The sequence below is a fragment of the Hyperolius riggenbachi genome, chromosome 4, assembly GCF_040937935.1.
Source record: "Hyperolius riggenbachi isolate aHypRig1 chromosome 4, aHypRig1.pri, whole genome shotgun sequence".
Classification (NCBI taxonomy): Eukaryota; Metazoa; Chordata; class Amphibia; order Anura; family Hyperoliidae; genus Hyperolius; species Hyperolius riggenbachi.
Genome location: NC_090649.1, coordinates 69,943,200 through 69,959,661, shown reverse-complemented (window position 1 = coordinate 69,959,661; position 16,462 = coordinate 69,943,200). Strand labels below are relative to the sequence as shown.

Here is a 16,462-nt window from a genome sequence, read left to right as displayed (position 1 = left end):
AGGTTATTTAGTGGGTGCATGGCCTAAGCTAGAGAATATGCTTGTCGGAAAAGGTGGGTTTTGAGGGAGCGTTTAAAGATTTCAAAGGTGGGAGAGTGGCGGATGTGTTGTGGAAGGGCATTCCAGAGGAGGGGTGAGGCACGTGAGAAGTCTTGTACACGTGAATGTGAGGAGGTAATTGTAGAAGAGGATAGAAGAAGCTCGTGTGCAGATCTGAGATTGCGGTTGGGTTGGTATCTGGAGACTAGTGAGGAGATGTACAGGGGAGAGAGATTGTGGAGAGCTTTGTAGGTTATGGTTAAGAGTTTGAACTGAATCCTCTCATTAATTGGTAGCCAGTGAAGAGCTTGACATAGAGGGTCAGCAGAGGAAGAGCGAGAGGAGAGATGAATGAGTCGAGCAGCAGAGTTCAGTACAGAATTGAGCGGTGATAGTCGGTTAGTTGGAAGTCCACCAAGCAATATATTGCAATAGTCCAATCGAGATATAATAAGAGCATGTACTAACATTTTGGTTGTGTCATGGGAGAGAAAAGGTCGGATACGTGCTATGTTTTTCAGTTGGAAATGGCAGGAGCTGGTTAGGGAGTTAATGTGAGGAGTAAATGAGAGAGAAGAATCAAATATTACCCCCAGGCACCGTGCTTTGGGAACTGATGTTATAGACGTGGTGTTAACATTTATTGTAATATCAGGCAAAGGGGTGGACAGGGATGGTGGAAAGACTATTAGTTCAGTTTTATTCATATTGAGTTTTAAGAAGCGAGAGGACATGAAAGAGGAGATAGCGGACAGGCAGTCGGGAACCCGTGTGAGGAGGGAGTTAAGGTCTGGGGCCGAGAGGTACAGTTGTGTATCGTCTGCATATAGGTGGTATTGGAAACCGAATGAGCTGATTAAGTTACCAAGACCGTGCATGTAGATGGAGAAGAGGAGGGGACCGAGGACAGAGCCTTGAGGTACCCCTACAGACAGAGGATGTGAAGAGGAGGCCTGATCTGAATAGGAAACAGTGAAAGACCTTCCAGACAGGTAGGAAGATATCCAGGAGAGAGAGAGGTCCTTTATTCCTATAGATGAAAGGATCTGTAGGAGTAGAGTGTGGTCGACAGTGTCGAATGCTGATGACAGATCTAGAAGGATGAGTATGGAATAATAGCCTTTGGATTTAGCTGTGAGGAGATCATTAGCTACTTTGGTGAGTGCTGTTTCTGTGGAGTGGTTTGGCCGGAAGCCAGATTGGAACTGATCGAGCAAGGAATTTGCAGATAAATACTGACTTAGTTCAGCATGGATGTGGCGTTCAAGTAATTTAGATGCAAATGGAAGAAGTGACACTGGGCGGTAGTTAGCAAGTTCGGTGGGGTCTAGAGATGGTTTTTTAAGTAGTGGTGTTACAACAGCCCTCTTGAGTGAGGTTGGAAAAATTCCGGAGGAGAGGGATAGGTTAAACAGCGATGTTAGGGCAGGGATGAGGGATGTGGATAGCTGTGGAATGAGATGTGATGGGATAGGATCCAAAGAACAGGTGGTTAGATGGGATTTGGAGATAAGGGAAGAGAGCGAATGTTCAGAGAGTGGAGAGAAACTGGAAAGAGAGCAGTCAACAAGAGGAGTGGAGATGGAGTTTGATGTCTGCGTGGAAAACACACTACGGATTTTTGCAATTTTATCTGTAAAGTATGTTGCAAATTCTTCAGCTGATAAGCATGAAGAAGGAGGAGGAGGGGGTGGACGGAGAAGGGAGTTGAAAGTACTGAACAGGCGCTTTGGATTGTGCAAGTGGGAGGATATGAGGGAGGAGAAGTATGATTGTTTTGCAGAAGAGAGAGCGGTTTTAAACTTGTTCAACTCTTTTTTGTAAGTAATGAAATCCTCATTAGTATTAGTTTTTCTCCAACGGCGTTCAGCTACCCTAGAGCACCCCTTTAGCTGTTTAGTAGCTTTGGTCAGCCAGGGTTGGCGACTGACACGGTGCGGGCGGACATTGGTGAGGGGTGCGATTTCATACATGACTTGCGTGATTGAGCAATGATAGTGTGCAGCTGCTGAGTCAGGGTCAGTGAATGGGTGTGTGAGGAGAGGTGCCAAGGCATCAGAGACAGATTGCATGTCTATGTTGCGGTAGTTCCTGCGTGTATATGAGCGTGCTTGCGGCAGGGTGGTAGGAAGAGAGGAGGAGAGAGAGAAGTTTAGTAGGTTATGATCAGAGAGCGGGAGAGGAGAATTAGTGAAATCAGTGATAGAACAGAGACGAGTGAATATGAGGTTGTTATGATCGCTTCTGCAGCGTTTACTGCTGACTGCAGTGGTATTGCAAACCAAGCAGTTCTAATGTCATTACATGCATTTGCTTGCATAGTTTGGTTTGCACTTAAACTAGTTGCTGATTCCATCTGCAGTCGCTCTGAAGTTTATGACAGTTTAATATGCTTTTGTGTAAACAAACATTGTCTGCTGCAGTGGAGGGGCGGTCCCTTTCCTGCAGGCTGCATATCATTGTCTGCCTTTTCCTGCTATCAGCCTGTGATTAATTACCATTCACTTGTGTGGGAATCTGCAGGTCTGCTCCCATTGGATGACCTCAGTATAAAGAACTGCTTCCTGCAATGCCTCATGGGCTACCATAGTCTCAGATTCTATCTGTTACTCTGCTCGTGCCCCACCTCGTTCCTGGTCCGTGTGGACTGCGCTGACTCCTGCGAAGGGGTCAGCGAGTCCTCCTAGTTCTGCTCTTGTTCTAGAAGTTGTTACTTGCTTGTCTTGTGTCATATATTGGTTCATCGCCAATATATACGCATACTTGCGCATTTTGTTATTTTCCTTGTATTCGTGTTACGTTGATATATCAGTGTCGCTGATATATACGTACACGAACTGTTTATATCCTGTGTTCCGTTAGTCAGCGTTCCAGCACGCTGAGCTAGTTATCCTGTTCCTGGTCCTGTTTGTGGATTGCGTTCATCTCTGCGAAGAGATAGCGAATCCTTCTGAGTCCTGTTCCCTGTATTACTCCAGTCTTAGTCAGAGTTCCTGCTTATGTATATATCGGCAATGAACCGATATATGACATATGTTAGTCAGACGTTACGAATAGTTTCATTGATAGCTGTAATTGTAATACGCTAGGAAAACATACTTATTGTGTATTTATCTGTGTTACGTTCATCTATCTTGATCCTGCTATTTCCTGTCTCTCCTGTCCTGTCTTTGTGAGGCACGCCATCGCCGCAACGCATTGGCTGCCTCATTCCAGTCTGTCTGGTTTTGGACGCTTGCTGTCGCTAAGTAATCGCTAGCTAGCAAGCGTTCATTCTGTCTACCTGTCCTGATCTCCTCAGTCCTGGTTTATGCGCTCAGCGCTACTTGCGTTGAGACGTTATTACGAAAGTGTTTGTGGCTGTTCGGATCTGCACCGGCTCTGTGCGCCACAATCTCCTATTGGAGTCAGTCCTCTCCTCCACTAAACTGGGGATATCCTGATCCCTTGTGCTGGTGTGTGTACCTTCGTCACGTCAGCTTATGTGTTGTATGCTGACTGTGGAGATTACACCTCCAAGCTTAACATTATGGTAGCCCCATTACCAATCCCTATTGTGGGGGGAATTTCCAGAAATTATGACACTGTTTGTCAGGGGTCCTGCTCTTTTAAAAAATTTGAAAAGCTTGGTCCTGAAGTTACAGACAAATTTATATCAGAATTGGTTAAAGTCCTGGCCAATCCCGACTTTCGGGCTTCTGCAATTTCTACCTGGTCTGATTGGATCGTTTGTGCTCTTTTTAAGGGCAAACTTTTTGATTGGGCAATCGATGTCTTAGATCACACTCAGTTTAGACAAAGTCCTTTGCAATTTATAGCCTTTGTAATTCACAATTGGTTGCGCATAGATCCATTGCCTTTTCCTCTTAATGAACTCCTGGCAGCAGGCCAATCAGCTGCTTCTTCAATTGCTTGCAAGAATGAGCAGCAAGCAGAAAGTGTTACTGATAACTTTTCTTCTGCTAAGGCAGCAGGGTCTAAAGCCAAACGTAAACGCTCCAAAAGAAAAGCGTTACAATCAGCGGAGTCGTTGCCCTTAGCGACTGCGCATCAGATCTGTAACGAGACTCCACCATTAGCAGATAATGAAATTCAGTCACCATTCAGGGGAGTCAAATGGACCTATGAAACTACTAATGAACTTTCATTGCTAGCCAGGGAAAATAAAGGTTCTTGTTTAAATGAATTATCTGAATATGATTATGAAGATATATTACAGAGTATTGAACAGATCAATTTATTCGTGCAGCAAGGGAAATTTGCATACACTACAGTTCAACACTTGCTACAGGTACTGGAGATCCTTAGGAATAAGAAATCGGCCAATCACCTGCTAAATAACCCAATGTATGTTTCTGCCACTAACACATTTGCAAACTATGATCAGCCGGAATGCTCAGCTGTTAAATATGCATGGGATCCTCCATTTGAGAAAGGAGAGATGGAAGCCCTGGTCTATGAATGGAAGAAAGATGCAAGTTCATTTTGTCAGTTTTACAGTGCAAAAAGTGAATTAGTATTGAATGCATGCATTAAGTCTGCCTATAACCTAATAAAAACTGGTGTGTGTGTGGGTATGACTTTGTGGCTCCATTGATCGATGTGTGGAGAATGATTCTGGACGATTTTTATGCGATTCAATCAGTTGATACCAGGGAAGACACACTGTCAAGTGGAGATTGTTCCACTTCCTCAGTTCCTGAGGACTCGCCTGCTTTAGCACCTTTGGCTGATTCAGCGAGTGATTCAGAGCTCCTTTTGTGTGAAATCGAAGTTCCTGTAATTCCACCCTGTACCATGGATAACTCAGTGTTACTTCCCAGTAAGACAGAAATTACTAATACTTCCTTAATCTTGCCCTGTACAAATTTCTCAGCAGAGGACCCAGAGGTCCTGCTGACTTCTGAGTCCAGCCTAGCCAGTACTCATGAATCTTTGTTCAGTGAAACAGACACCAGAAAGATCTTGTCTGTCTCTGCAAACACTTCTGCAGAAATTACCTGTGTTAATAAAGTTCAACTCCTGTCTGATCCAGCAGATGCCAATAGATGCACTACATCAGTTTCTGAGTCCCAGCAATCCTGTCCAGAAATCTCAGAACCCCAGCATCTGAATTTTCCAATTTCACAATTGAATGGTGATTTAGATGCGCAAACATTGTGTTTTGATCTTCCTGTTTCTACACCTCACTCTAGTTTCATGAATAACTCAGAGCGTCTGCTATGTGAGTTCGAAATCGCAGAATTATTACCGTGTTCAGAAAATGTTCCAGTGAACTTGCCCTGTACCATGAATTGTGCAGTAGATCTCTCCAATGAAACTCAGGTCACAGAATCATTATGCTGTCCAGCAGGTGCTTCCATGGTTTTGCCCTGCAGTGTGGACTGTTCGGTGATCCTGTCCAGTGAAGCTGTGGTCACAGAGTCTTATGCTTCACCCAGTACTTTGGATATTTCAAACCCTCTAGCAGAACAGTCTGAGGCACTGCTTACCTCAGTTGGTGTTGCAGTAATATTCACTTGTCTAGCAGCCGTTTTGGAATTACAGTCTGCTCTAATAAAACTTGATGAATTTCTGCCCAGCGAAGCAGAAGCCATTGAAATATTGTCCTCGTCAGCAAGTGTGTTAGATACCTTGCCCTGTACACAGTCTGATTTAACCAATGTTGTTGAGTCCCTCTCCAGTGTTGTAACAGCCGAGGAACTCCAGCCCTGTCCTCTGAATGTTTCAAAAGTCTTGCCCTGTAACATGGATAATTCTGACTCGCTGGAAAAAATAATAATAGAAATCTCAGAATTTCAGTCCGGGTTAATGAGTGTTTCTGAAACCCAGCCCTGTATCCTGGAAAATTCTGGTTCTCTGGCCGGTGTGGCAGAAGTTCCTGAGTCCCCTTCCTGTCCAGTGAGTTACTCAGTTTTGCCTAGTTCAGTGGGGATTGCTGCACTACTGACTTGTTTTGCAGCCCTTCATGAGCTCCAATCCAGTGTATTTGATGAGTCTCTGTCTAGTCCAGAAGAAGTTATGGGAACCCTGTCTAGTTCGGTGCATACATCAGAAGATTTGTCCTGTCTTGTAAATGCCCCTGAACATGATTTGTTAATAACTTTGCTGGAATCAGAGACATCTAAGTCTGATCCTGCATTTTTTAGTGAGAATCCAGTAACTGTGAAGTCTAGTCATGATGATTTTTTTTTGCCCAGTCCTGGTTTCGGTCCTACCTTGACTGACTTTGAGGTTTGCAGTTCCTTGACATGCCCAGAAGTCTCTCTTGTGCCGGTGTGCCCAGATGTGCTTCGTATGCCAGAGTGCCCAAGTGTCTGTGTTGGCGTGCTCACACGCTTCCCTAGTGGAGACATGTTCTGATGTTGCCGGTTGGCCTGCATGCCCGGAGATGGTTCTGGTCCCTAAAAACCCTGATCTTGATGTTTGTCCTTGTGACCCTGACTCTAGAGTTGCCCTGGGTTCCATAGGGGTTCTTGATGGTTCTCCATGTGAGCCTAAGGGGCGTTCTGACCTGTGGGGATCTCTTTGGAGCTTCCAAGTGTTCTGGGAGATCTCTGAGGAAACTTGTCCTGGTACCTTGGATTGGTTCAACAGTGGGTTTTGTGTTGGTAAGGACAGTTCCGGTGGGCATTGCAAAGGCTTTGGCGTTTTTGGACAGTCCTTGGAAGGCGGTGGGTATCGCGCAGAGAGTTTCTTGGGGTTGTTTTCTGGAAGTCGTGGTTCTGATGGGTGTCACACTGAGGCTTGTAGTGCTGACGGGCATGGTTCGGTAGGTTCTGGTTCCAATTGGTCTAGTTTTGGTGAGACTGATTCGGGAATTTGGTTTTGTCGGACGGATCCGACCTTCATGAATTTTCAGTCAGATCAGTTTGCTGGATTTCCCACTTCTGATTTTTTGGTTTGGGTGGTTCAGGAGAAATATGTCAGTTTTCATAGGCGTCCAGAGGCCGCGTTTAAGGGAGGGGGTACTGTTATGATCGCTTCTGCAGCGTTTACTGCTGACTGCAGTGGTATTGCAAACCAAGCAGTTCTAATGTCATTACATGCATTTGCTTGCATAGTTTGGTTTGCACTTAAACTAGTTGCTGATTCCATCTGCAGTCGCTCTGAAGTTTATGACAGTTTAATATGCTTTTGTGTAAACAAACATTGTCTGCTGCAGTGGAGGGGCGGTCCCTTTCCTGCAGGCTGCATATCATTGTCTGCCTTTTCCTGCTATCAGCCTGTGATTAATTACCATTCACTTGTGTGGGAATCTGCAGGTCTGCTCCCATTGGATGACCTCAGTATAAAGAACTGCTTCCTGCAATGCCTCATGGGCTACCATAGTCTCAGATTCTATCTGTTACTCTGCTCGTGCCCCACCTCGTTCCTGGTCCGTGTGGACTGCGCTGACTCCTGCGAAGGGGTCAGCGAGTCCTCCTAGTTCTGCTCTTGTTCTAGAAGTTGTTACTTGCTTGTCTTGTGTCATATATTGGTCCATCGCCAATATATACGCATACTTGCGCATTTTGTTATTTTCCTTGTATTCGTGTTACGTTGATATATCAGTGTCGCTGATATATACGTACACGAACTGTTTATATCCTGTGTTCCGTTAGTCAGCGTTCCAGCACGCTGAGCTAGTTATCCTGTTCCTGGTCCTGTTTGTGGATTGCGTTCATCTCTGCGAAGAGATAGCGAATCCTTCTGAGTCCTGTTCCCTGTATTACTCCAGTCTTAGTCAGAGTTCCTGCTTATGTCATATATCGGTTCATTGCCGATATATACATATGTTAGTCAGACGTTACGAATAGTTTCATTGATAGCTGTAATTGTAATACGCTAGGAAAACATACTTATTGTGTATTTATCTGTGTTACGTTCATCTATCTTGATCCTGCTATTTCCTGTCTCTCCTGTCCTGTCTTTGTGAGGCACGCCATCGCCGCAACGCATTGGCTGCCTCATTCCAGTCTGTCTGGTTTTGGACGCTTGCTGTCGCTAAGTAATCGCTAGCTAGCAAGCGTTCATTCTGTCTACCTGTCCTGATCTCCTCAGTCCTGGTTTATGCGCTCAGCGCTACTTGCGTTGAGACGTTATTACGAAAGTGTTTGTGGCTGTTCGGATCTGCACCGGCTCTGTGCACCACAATCTCCTATTGGAGTCAGTCCTCTCCTCCACTAAACTGGGGATATCCTGATCCCTTGTGCTGGTGTGTGTACCTTCGTCACGTCAGCTTATGTGTTGTATGCTGACTGTGGAGATTACACCTCCAAGCTTAACAGAGGTCAAGTGTATGACCATTAGAGTGAGTTGGAGCAGTGGACCACTGAGACAGGCCGTAGGAGGAAGTAAGTGACAGAAGTTTAGTGGCGGCAGAATTGTTGGTGTCAACATGAATGTTAAAGTCGCCCATAATGATGGTAGGGATATCGGAGGACAGGAACTGGAGGAGCCATGCAGAGAAGTGATCTAGGAAGAAGGAAGGAGGGCCAGGAGGGCGGTAGATTATTGCGATCTGGAGGTTAGAGGGAGAGTATAGACGGACTGCATGGACTTCAAAGGAAGGTAGAGAAAGAGAAGGAACGGGGGTGAGTGGCTTGAAGGAGCATCTATCAGAGAAAAGAATGCCCACACCACCGCCATGTTTATTCCCACTTCTAGGCGTGTGACTAAAGTGGAATCCCCCTTAAAGTGACTCTGTAACAAAAATTACAACGTTTTTTCTACCATCCTACAAGTTCCTAAACCTGTTCTAATGTGCTCTGGCTTACTGCAGCACTTTCTATTATCACTGTCTCTGTAATAAATCAATGTATCGTTCCCCTGTCAAACCTGTGTCTGGAAGGCTGCCAACTCTTCCGTGCTGGTCTGTTTATGCACAGTCTCCAGGCCCCTCTATGCACACTCCAGTGTGTGTGTATTTACATAAGCCAGCAGCGTCTCTGCTATCTTATCAGTGATAGAAGAGAGCTGGATAAAAATCCTCCTCGGTTAGGCTGTGAAAGGAACTGGCTGACACATACTGAGGAATTACAGAAAGGGGCACAGGCAGAGCTGTCTGCAGGAAGCCTGTCACTTCAGTGCATGAGAGCTGCAGGGGACAGAAGGTAAACACACAAATGATCTCTTGAGATTCAGAAGTAAGGCTGTATACAGCCTGCTTGTGTATGGATGTATTTTCTATGTGTGGACATACTGTACATCAACCTACTTCCTGTTTTGGTGGCCATTTTGTTTGTTTATAAACAAACTTTTTAAAACTGTTTTTGACTACTGTTAATGCGGCGGGAGGCGGCGAAATTGTGACCGACGCGAATAAGAGATGTCTGTTTATTTTTGTGCGATTTTAACAATACAGATTCTCTTTAAGTTTTCTCCCAGGCGATATTGCACACCTTACCGATGAAATGTCTTATTAGTCAGCAGCAAGCAAGAAAATATTTAATAATTTCAACAGTAATTTGTCACCTACTTTTTAATACTTTTTCAGTTGCAGAGTGCAGAGTGCTCACTAAATTTGGTTGTGACATGGGCCCATGTATTTTAAATAGGAGATTAAAAATTATCTCCTAGGAGAAAACTTAGGTGAAAAAAGGGACCTTTTGAGACCTTTTCAACTGCAAATTGACGGAAATGTATTTTCAATAGAACAATTATCTCCTAGGAGAAAACTTACTGTAGGAGAAAAGTCAATTGCGTATGGGCCCAGAACCCATATATAGTTTAGTTTTTCCCTAAGTTTTTTCCCAGGTGATATTTTCAAACTTGCCAATAAAAAGCATTTTAAACCACCAGCAAACAAAGACATACTCCAAATAATTTTGATAGTACTTTTTAACCACCTTTTTGGTACTTATACCCAATGAAAAGTGCGGAAAAGTTGTTCTAAATCAAAGATGAAAAATTATCATCTAGTAGAAAATTCAGGTGAAAAAGTGAATTGCATATGGCCCTTTTCAGCACTTTGCAATTGAAAAAGTACCAAAAAAAAAGAGGTGAAAAAGGACTATCAAAATTATTTTGAGTATTTTATTTTATTTTATTGCTTTCTGGTTGCTTAAAAGGCATTTTAGTGACAAATGTTAAGATATCACCCAAGAGAAAACTCAGGAGAAATTTTTTCTTCAGAGTTTTCTCCTAGGAGATATTTTTTCATCTTGTATTTAGAATAACTTTTCAGCACTTTGCAATAGAATTAGTACCAAAAAGTAGGTGGAAAAGTACTATCAAAAGTAGTTTTTTGCTTGCTGGAGATATAAAAGGCATTTTATTGACAATTCTGAAAATATCACTCAGGAGAAAAGGGGAATTACGTATGGGCCCTTGTCATAAAGGCTTTTTAAACCACCATCAAGCAAGAAAATACTCAAAAAATGTTGATAGTACTTTTCACCAATTTTGGTGCATTTCTTTCAATTGTAAAATGCTTAAAGGACTCCCAAAGCCAGAAAGGAAATGTAGCTTTACTTTCCTGGGGCTTCCTCCAGCCCCTGGAAGTCATTTAGGTCCCTCAGCACAGCTCAGGTCTTCTCCGGGCCCCTGCTGACAGCCTGAAAGGATTGGCAACCCCCGTTGTTGTTTTATTATGAGTGAAGAGGGCTGATATTTTTAACACTGGTATCCGTGGCTCCGTTTTTGATCCGGGCCAAAAAAATGTTGCCACGGATACGTTTCCGGGCCAAGTGTGAACCTACCCTTAACAAGAATATCAAAGTAAAAAACGTACGCATAACATAAGAGCACAGAAGAAATGCCATATATGGTATTTCTAAATCTAATAGGTGTATCTTATTTTAGGCTGGCTGCTATAATCAGCACAATTAAAAGGTCTATCATGTTTGGTTAGTGTTACACTTGTGCTGCAGAAATATAATTTGTGTTGCTTTTATTTGAAAGATAATAGCACTTAATTTTTCCCAATCAATAACATCACCCAGCCCCGTACAACAGCCAACAGCCTTTGGTATGGTTGGGTAGTGCTGTGTTTGTGATCATTTGTGTTGCAAGACTCTTCTTTCTATCCATTAGATTTTTTGAATCAGCATGATACCATTTATGGCTAACTTAGAACTAAAGGAGCTTTCGGCTTCTTCTTAACCACTTGATGACCCAGCCTTTACCCCCCCTTAAGGACCAGCGCTGTATTTGCTGATCTGTGCTGGGTGGGCTCTACAGCCCCCAGCACAGATCAAACACCAGGCAGAGCGACCAGATCGCCCCCCTTTTTTCCCCACTAGGGGGATGATGTGCTGGGGGGGTCTGATCGCTCCTGCCTGCGTGTGGCTGGCGGGGGGGGGGCACCTCAAAGTCCCCTCCACTGCAGGATTCCCCCCTCTCCCTCTCCTCCCTCCCTTCCTCCCCCGGAGATTGCACAGGAACGGATCTGTCCTGTGCAGCCTCTAACAGGCTCCTGCCTGTCATGTGACAGCGATCCCCGGCCGCTGATTGGCCGGGGATCGCTGATCTAGTACAATGCTGCTACTGTTAGCAGCGTTGTACAAATGTAAACAAAGCGGATTATTTCCGCTTGTGTTTACATTTAGCCTGCGAGCCGCGATCGGCGGCCTGCAGGCTATTCACGGAGCCCCCCGCCGTGAATCGACAGGAAGCAGCCGCTCGCGCGAGCTGCTGCTTCCTGATTAATTAGCCTGCAGCCGGCGACGCAGATCTACGTCGCTGGTCCTGCATCTGCCACTTTGCCGACGCGCGGTATGAGTGCACGGTCAGCAAGTGGTTAAGCCTTCTTCAAAATTTGTTCCTGTATGCTGACAGGATGTAAGAACACATACCATATATATACACTACACATTAGAAGGAGAAACACATTCTTTTGCAAACATAAATAAATGCCATTAGATACCTTAACCTGTACAGCACTGCTGTAGTGTATCTACCCCCCCCCCCCCCCACACACACACACGCGCGCGCACACACACACACAAGGCTTAACAACTGAGGGCGTAAATACAGGTATCTGTTTGTTTACCTCACCATTTCCGACTGCCACACCTTTGTCGTTTGTTTCTGCTGCAATCCCGCTGTTCTGTGATCAGTTAAAGGGAACAGTTTGTTCCCAAACCCAATCACAGCTTCTGTGATGAATGCAAAGCTGGCGTCAGTGAGATGCTGTCATTTCATTCACAAAATGTAAGTAAACCGATATACTTAATAGTTCCGGTTACTGTTTACAGTCTCTGCAATTAAGTGTAGAACCATCTTGCGGCCAAAAGTACACCCACACATACACTTTATATATAGAAATACATACACTTTTCATAAAATTGTAATCCCTTACTGTAACGATCGGTGTCAGCACACAGAGAGAATCTGATTATTGGTGATCTGCAGTATCACCAACAATACAGATATATACCTGATTATTGATGATCTGCAAAATCACCGATAATACAAGCATAGCTAACCTCTGGACACCTGAAAACCAGTAAGTGTTTGGTGCAACAGTAAATAGTAGGATCACCTGCGGAGCAGATGACTCTAAACCAGGAGAGTCAGACTCTACTGCAGTCAAAGGACTCGTAGAGGATGAGTCCCTGACTGGTTTGCAGAGAGGTCCCTCTGAGAGACAGGGGGTCCCTGCAGATGGACTGCACACCCAGGAGGTAGGTGACAGCCAAAAGGGTCGGCCAGATCGGGTCGGCAACACATGAGCAGATAAGGTACAGAGACAGGAGGCTGATTCGGTAACCAGGGACAGGCAGGATTGGCAACAGGTAATCAGATATGCGCAGGTACCGAATCAGAAAGCAGAAGGAGAGTCAGGAAAGCAATAGGTTATAACAGATATCAAACAAGGCCTAGTCTTGGGTGTGAGGTCCGTGGTCTCAACACCCCGGAACTAGTCTGAAGTATAACACAGTATCCCTAGTCTTGGGTGTGAGGTCCGTGGTCTCAACACCCTGGAACTAGTCTGAAGTATAACACAATAGTAACACAGTAATCTGGCTAAGTGTGGATTCCCAGGTCCTCCTGGTTCAACCACACTGAAAGATCTGACTAAGGTCTGAGTGCTAACACATAAGCATTCGCAACGCCAGACAACGAGCAACTGACAGGTAAGGAGTATATATAGCAAAGCGCTCCTCAGCGCGCGCAGTTCCCTTCAGCCAATTCCCTGCCATGCTGGGATCAGCTGATCGTCCCGATCAGCTGACCCCTCTCCTATTGGCATAAAGAGCCTGTCTTGCAGCGCGCGCGCGCATAGCTCTCCATTTGTGTGCACTACTAGGTTCAGACAAACCAGACGCATGCTGCTGCGGAGAAACCACCGGTCTGAACGCGGAAACAGCCGCCTCACTGTCAGACCGCGCGGCGGTGTCTCCGCAATCCATTACACTTACATTCCTACCCAGTAGTTACCAATAAAAAAAAAAAAAAAAAACATTAAAATAAATAAATAAATTGTTACCTTATTGACTTTTTAATATGCATGTCATCATGTATATTGCTGTTAATTTTGCAAATAAAGGCTTGTAATTTGTGATATAATATTAAAACAAATCACTAAAACAGAAGAAATACACGTTTACTTCCAGATAAAATATCGCCTTGCATTGTATTTTTATTATCGTTGTATAAAGCCGCAACATATTCTGTGGCACTGTACAAAGTAAGAAACAAACATGGGTTACAAAATAATACAGACAATGATGTACCCCAATATACAAAATACACAGTTGGTACAAAATACAGAAATAGTACAAAATACAGAAATGGTACAAAATACAGAATTGGTAACTACAGTGACAAAATTAAATGATTGAATGTGTAACAAATTCCAAAACCAAAAGGGTAAGAAAATCCTGCCCTTGCAAACTTACAATCTAAAGGAACTACTGCTAAGGACGCAATTTAAACGGTGCAATAACTGGGACAAATGGGCAAATAAAAGGTGTGGGTTTTATCCACAGCAGCAAGTTTTATTTTAACTATTATGGCAGAAAACTGAGAAATAATGATTTTTTTCATTTTTCTTAATTTATTTAAAATGCATATAAAATAAAATAATTCTAAGCAAAAAGTACCACCCAAAGAAAGACTAATTTGTGCCGAGAAAAACAATTTATAGATCATTTCTGTATGACAAGCAACAATAAAGTTATTGGTGAATGAAACGAGTGTGAAAACTGCTCTGGTCTTTAAAGGGGCACTATGGCGAAAAATTTTAAAATTTAAAAATGTGCAAACATAAACAAACAAGTAAGAAGTAAGTATTTTCCAGAGTAAAATGAGCCATACATTACTTTTCTCCTATGTTGCTCTCACTTACAGTAAGTAGTATGAATCTGACAGAAGCGACAGGTTTTGGACTAGTCCATTTCTTCATAGGGGATTCTTAGCAAAGCTTTAATTCTTTATAAAGATATTCCCTAAAAAGGATTTAAACAATGATGCTGGCCAGCTTCCCTGCTCACTACACAGTTTTTTGGCAGTTGGACAGAGCAACTGCCATTCACTAAGTGCTTTTGAAAATAAATAAATCCCTGAGAATCCCCCTATGAAAAGATGAACTAGTCCAAAACATGTCGCTTCTGTCAGATTTCTATCTATTGTCAGTGACAGCAACATAGGAGAAAAGTAATTTATGGCTCATTTTACTCTGGAAGAAATGAGCCACTTATTTGTATATGTTTGCCTATTGCTATAGTGCCCCTTTAAGGGGAAAAAAACTGTGGTAGGGAAGTGGTTAATTACAACATCAAGAGGGTCTCACAGGGTTGCTAGCTAATTTATGACAAATAGATAATAAGACCACTTGTTTTCTAAAAAAAAAAAAATCACACACACCACAGACCCCGGATAATGAGGAGACATCGTAACATCAGACTACTTAGACAGAGTGCAAAAACAAAAGTACTTAGGCAAAGTGCATATAATATTTGTTGTAGGCTAACACGGTACAACACCCTACCCCCCCCCCCCCCCCCCCCCCCCCACACACACACACACAACAGAGCAAAGGCTGAGTGAATGTTTGACCTTTATAAAAGAAAAAACTTGAATGCATTAAAAAATGATTGTCGGTAGGCGGTTGTATTGGGCTGGGTGGTATTTTTGTCTGGAAAAAATAAGTATTATTATCTTCCCAAATGAAGGCAGCACAAATGGGCACATATGTAGCACTAACCAAGCATGATGCCAATTTTATTTGTGCTGATTGTAGGGGGAGGAGGAGAGGCAGCTTCACAGCAATTGTAACTTCTGCATCCATCTGTAACTGGATTTGCTTCTTGTTTCAGCGGTCTACAATTTACACTCTGCCACGACTTCCACTGGAGATGCATACTCCCTTCTCACATAGAAGAAGATAATGGCTGAGCAGTCTGGGCGGCATACAGAACAGAGCATGGAGCATTGCCTCACTCATGAATGAAGTGCAACTGCCGACTTATTCAGCCTTACAGGACATTGATCTGTTGTACATTAACCTCCACTGTGATTTACATATACTGTGAAAATGTATGGACTTTAAGGTGTTGGGGGGGTTGGGGAGAAGAAGCATAGTCTGACATATGTGCACCAGTTAAAGAGGAACTCCAGTGAAAATAATGTAATAAAAAAGTGCTCCATTTTCACACTAATTAAGTATAAATGATTTAGTCAGTGTCTGCCCATTGTAAAAGCTTTCCTCTCCCTGATTTGCATTCTGACATTTATCACATGGTGACATTTTTACTGCTGGCAGATGATGTCAGTGGAAGGAGAAGCTGCTTGCTTTTTTGGCAGTTGGAAACAGCTATAAACAGCTGTTATTTCCCACAATGCAACAAGGCTCCCACAGTATGATGACAGGACCAAGGTCCTGACATCACACTGTGGGAGGGGTTTTACCACAATACCAGCCATACAGAGCCCCCTGATGATCTGTTTGAGAAAAGGAATACATTTCTCATGTAAAAGGGGGTATCAGCTATTGATTGGTATGAAGTTCAATTCTTGGTTACAGTTTCTCTTTAAGTCTATAGTGGCACACTCCACTGACCTCTACAGCCACCTAACTCAACATTCACTAAAGCCTTGTTCACACACCAGATGATTCTCACCCCAGGCAGCCGATTGGGGCCACATCTGTTGAGAATTTAAAGCCGGGTGTTACATTAAAAAAATGCCAAAATATTGTTAGTGTCCCAAAAATATGTAAACCCCTTTTTTTCTGAAATAGGTACTATATATATACCACCCATTTTTTTAACTGCTCTGGTTGCATTTGCCTAACTGCCAGCATGATGGTTGCTACAGTAACAAGCTTATCTCAGCATGCAAATAACACCACACTCCCTATTTCAGATAAGATAAGGACACTATGACCAGAAGGTAATTGATTTCACTTTTGGAATCACAGAACAGTAAAAAATGGTAACTAGCAGAAATATTCTCTTTTTTCATATCACATTTCCCCTGTATTTGACAGTGAACG

General features: G+C 43.4%; 1 protein-coding gene across 9 annotated transcripts in view; it reads left to right on the top strand.

Annotated features, from left to right (window-relative positions):
* Positions 1-15,626, top strand: part of LOC137570379 (adhesion G protein-coupled receptor F5-like) — a 271,619-nt gene extending 255,993 nt beyond the window's left edge. For all 9 annotated transcript variants that reach the window (XM_068279056.1, XM_068279057.1, XM_068279064.1 and 6 more), the window contains one exon: positions 15,285-15,626. In XM_068279056.1, the coding sequence (XP_068135157.1) occupies positions 15,285-15,346 (62 nt within the window). In that variant the 3' untranslated portion in view covers positions 15,347-15,626. The remainder of the gene's footprint in view (positions 1-15,284) is intronic.
* The last annotated feature ends 836 nt before the right edge of the window (positions 15,627-16,462 follow it).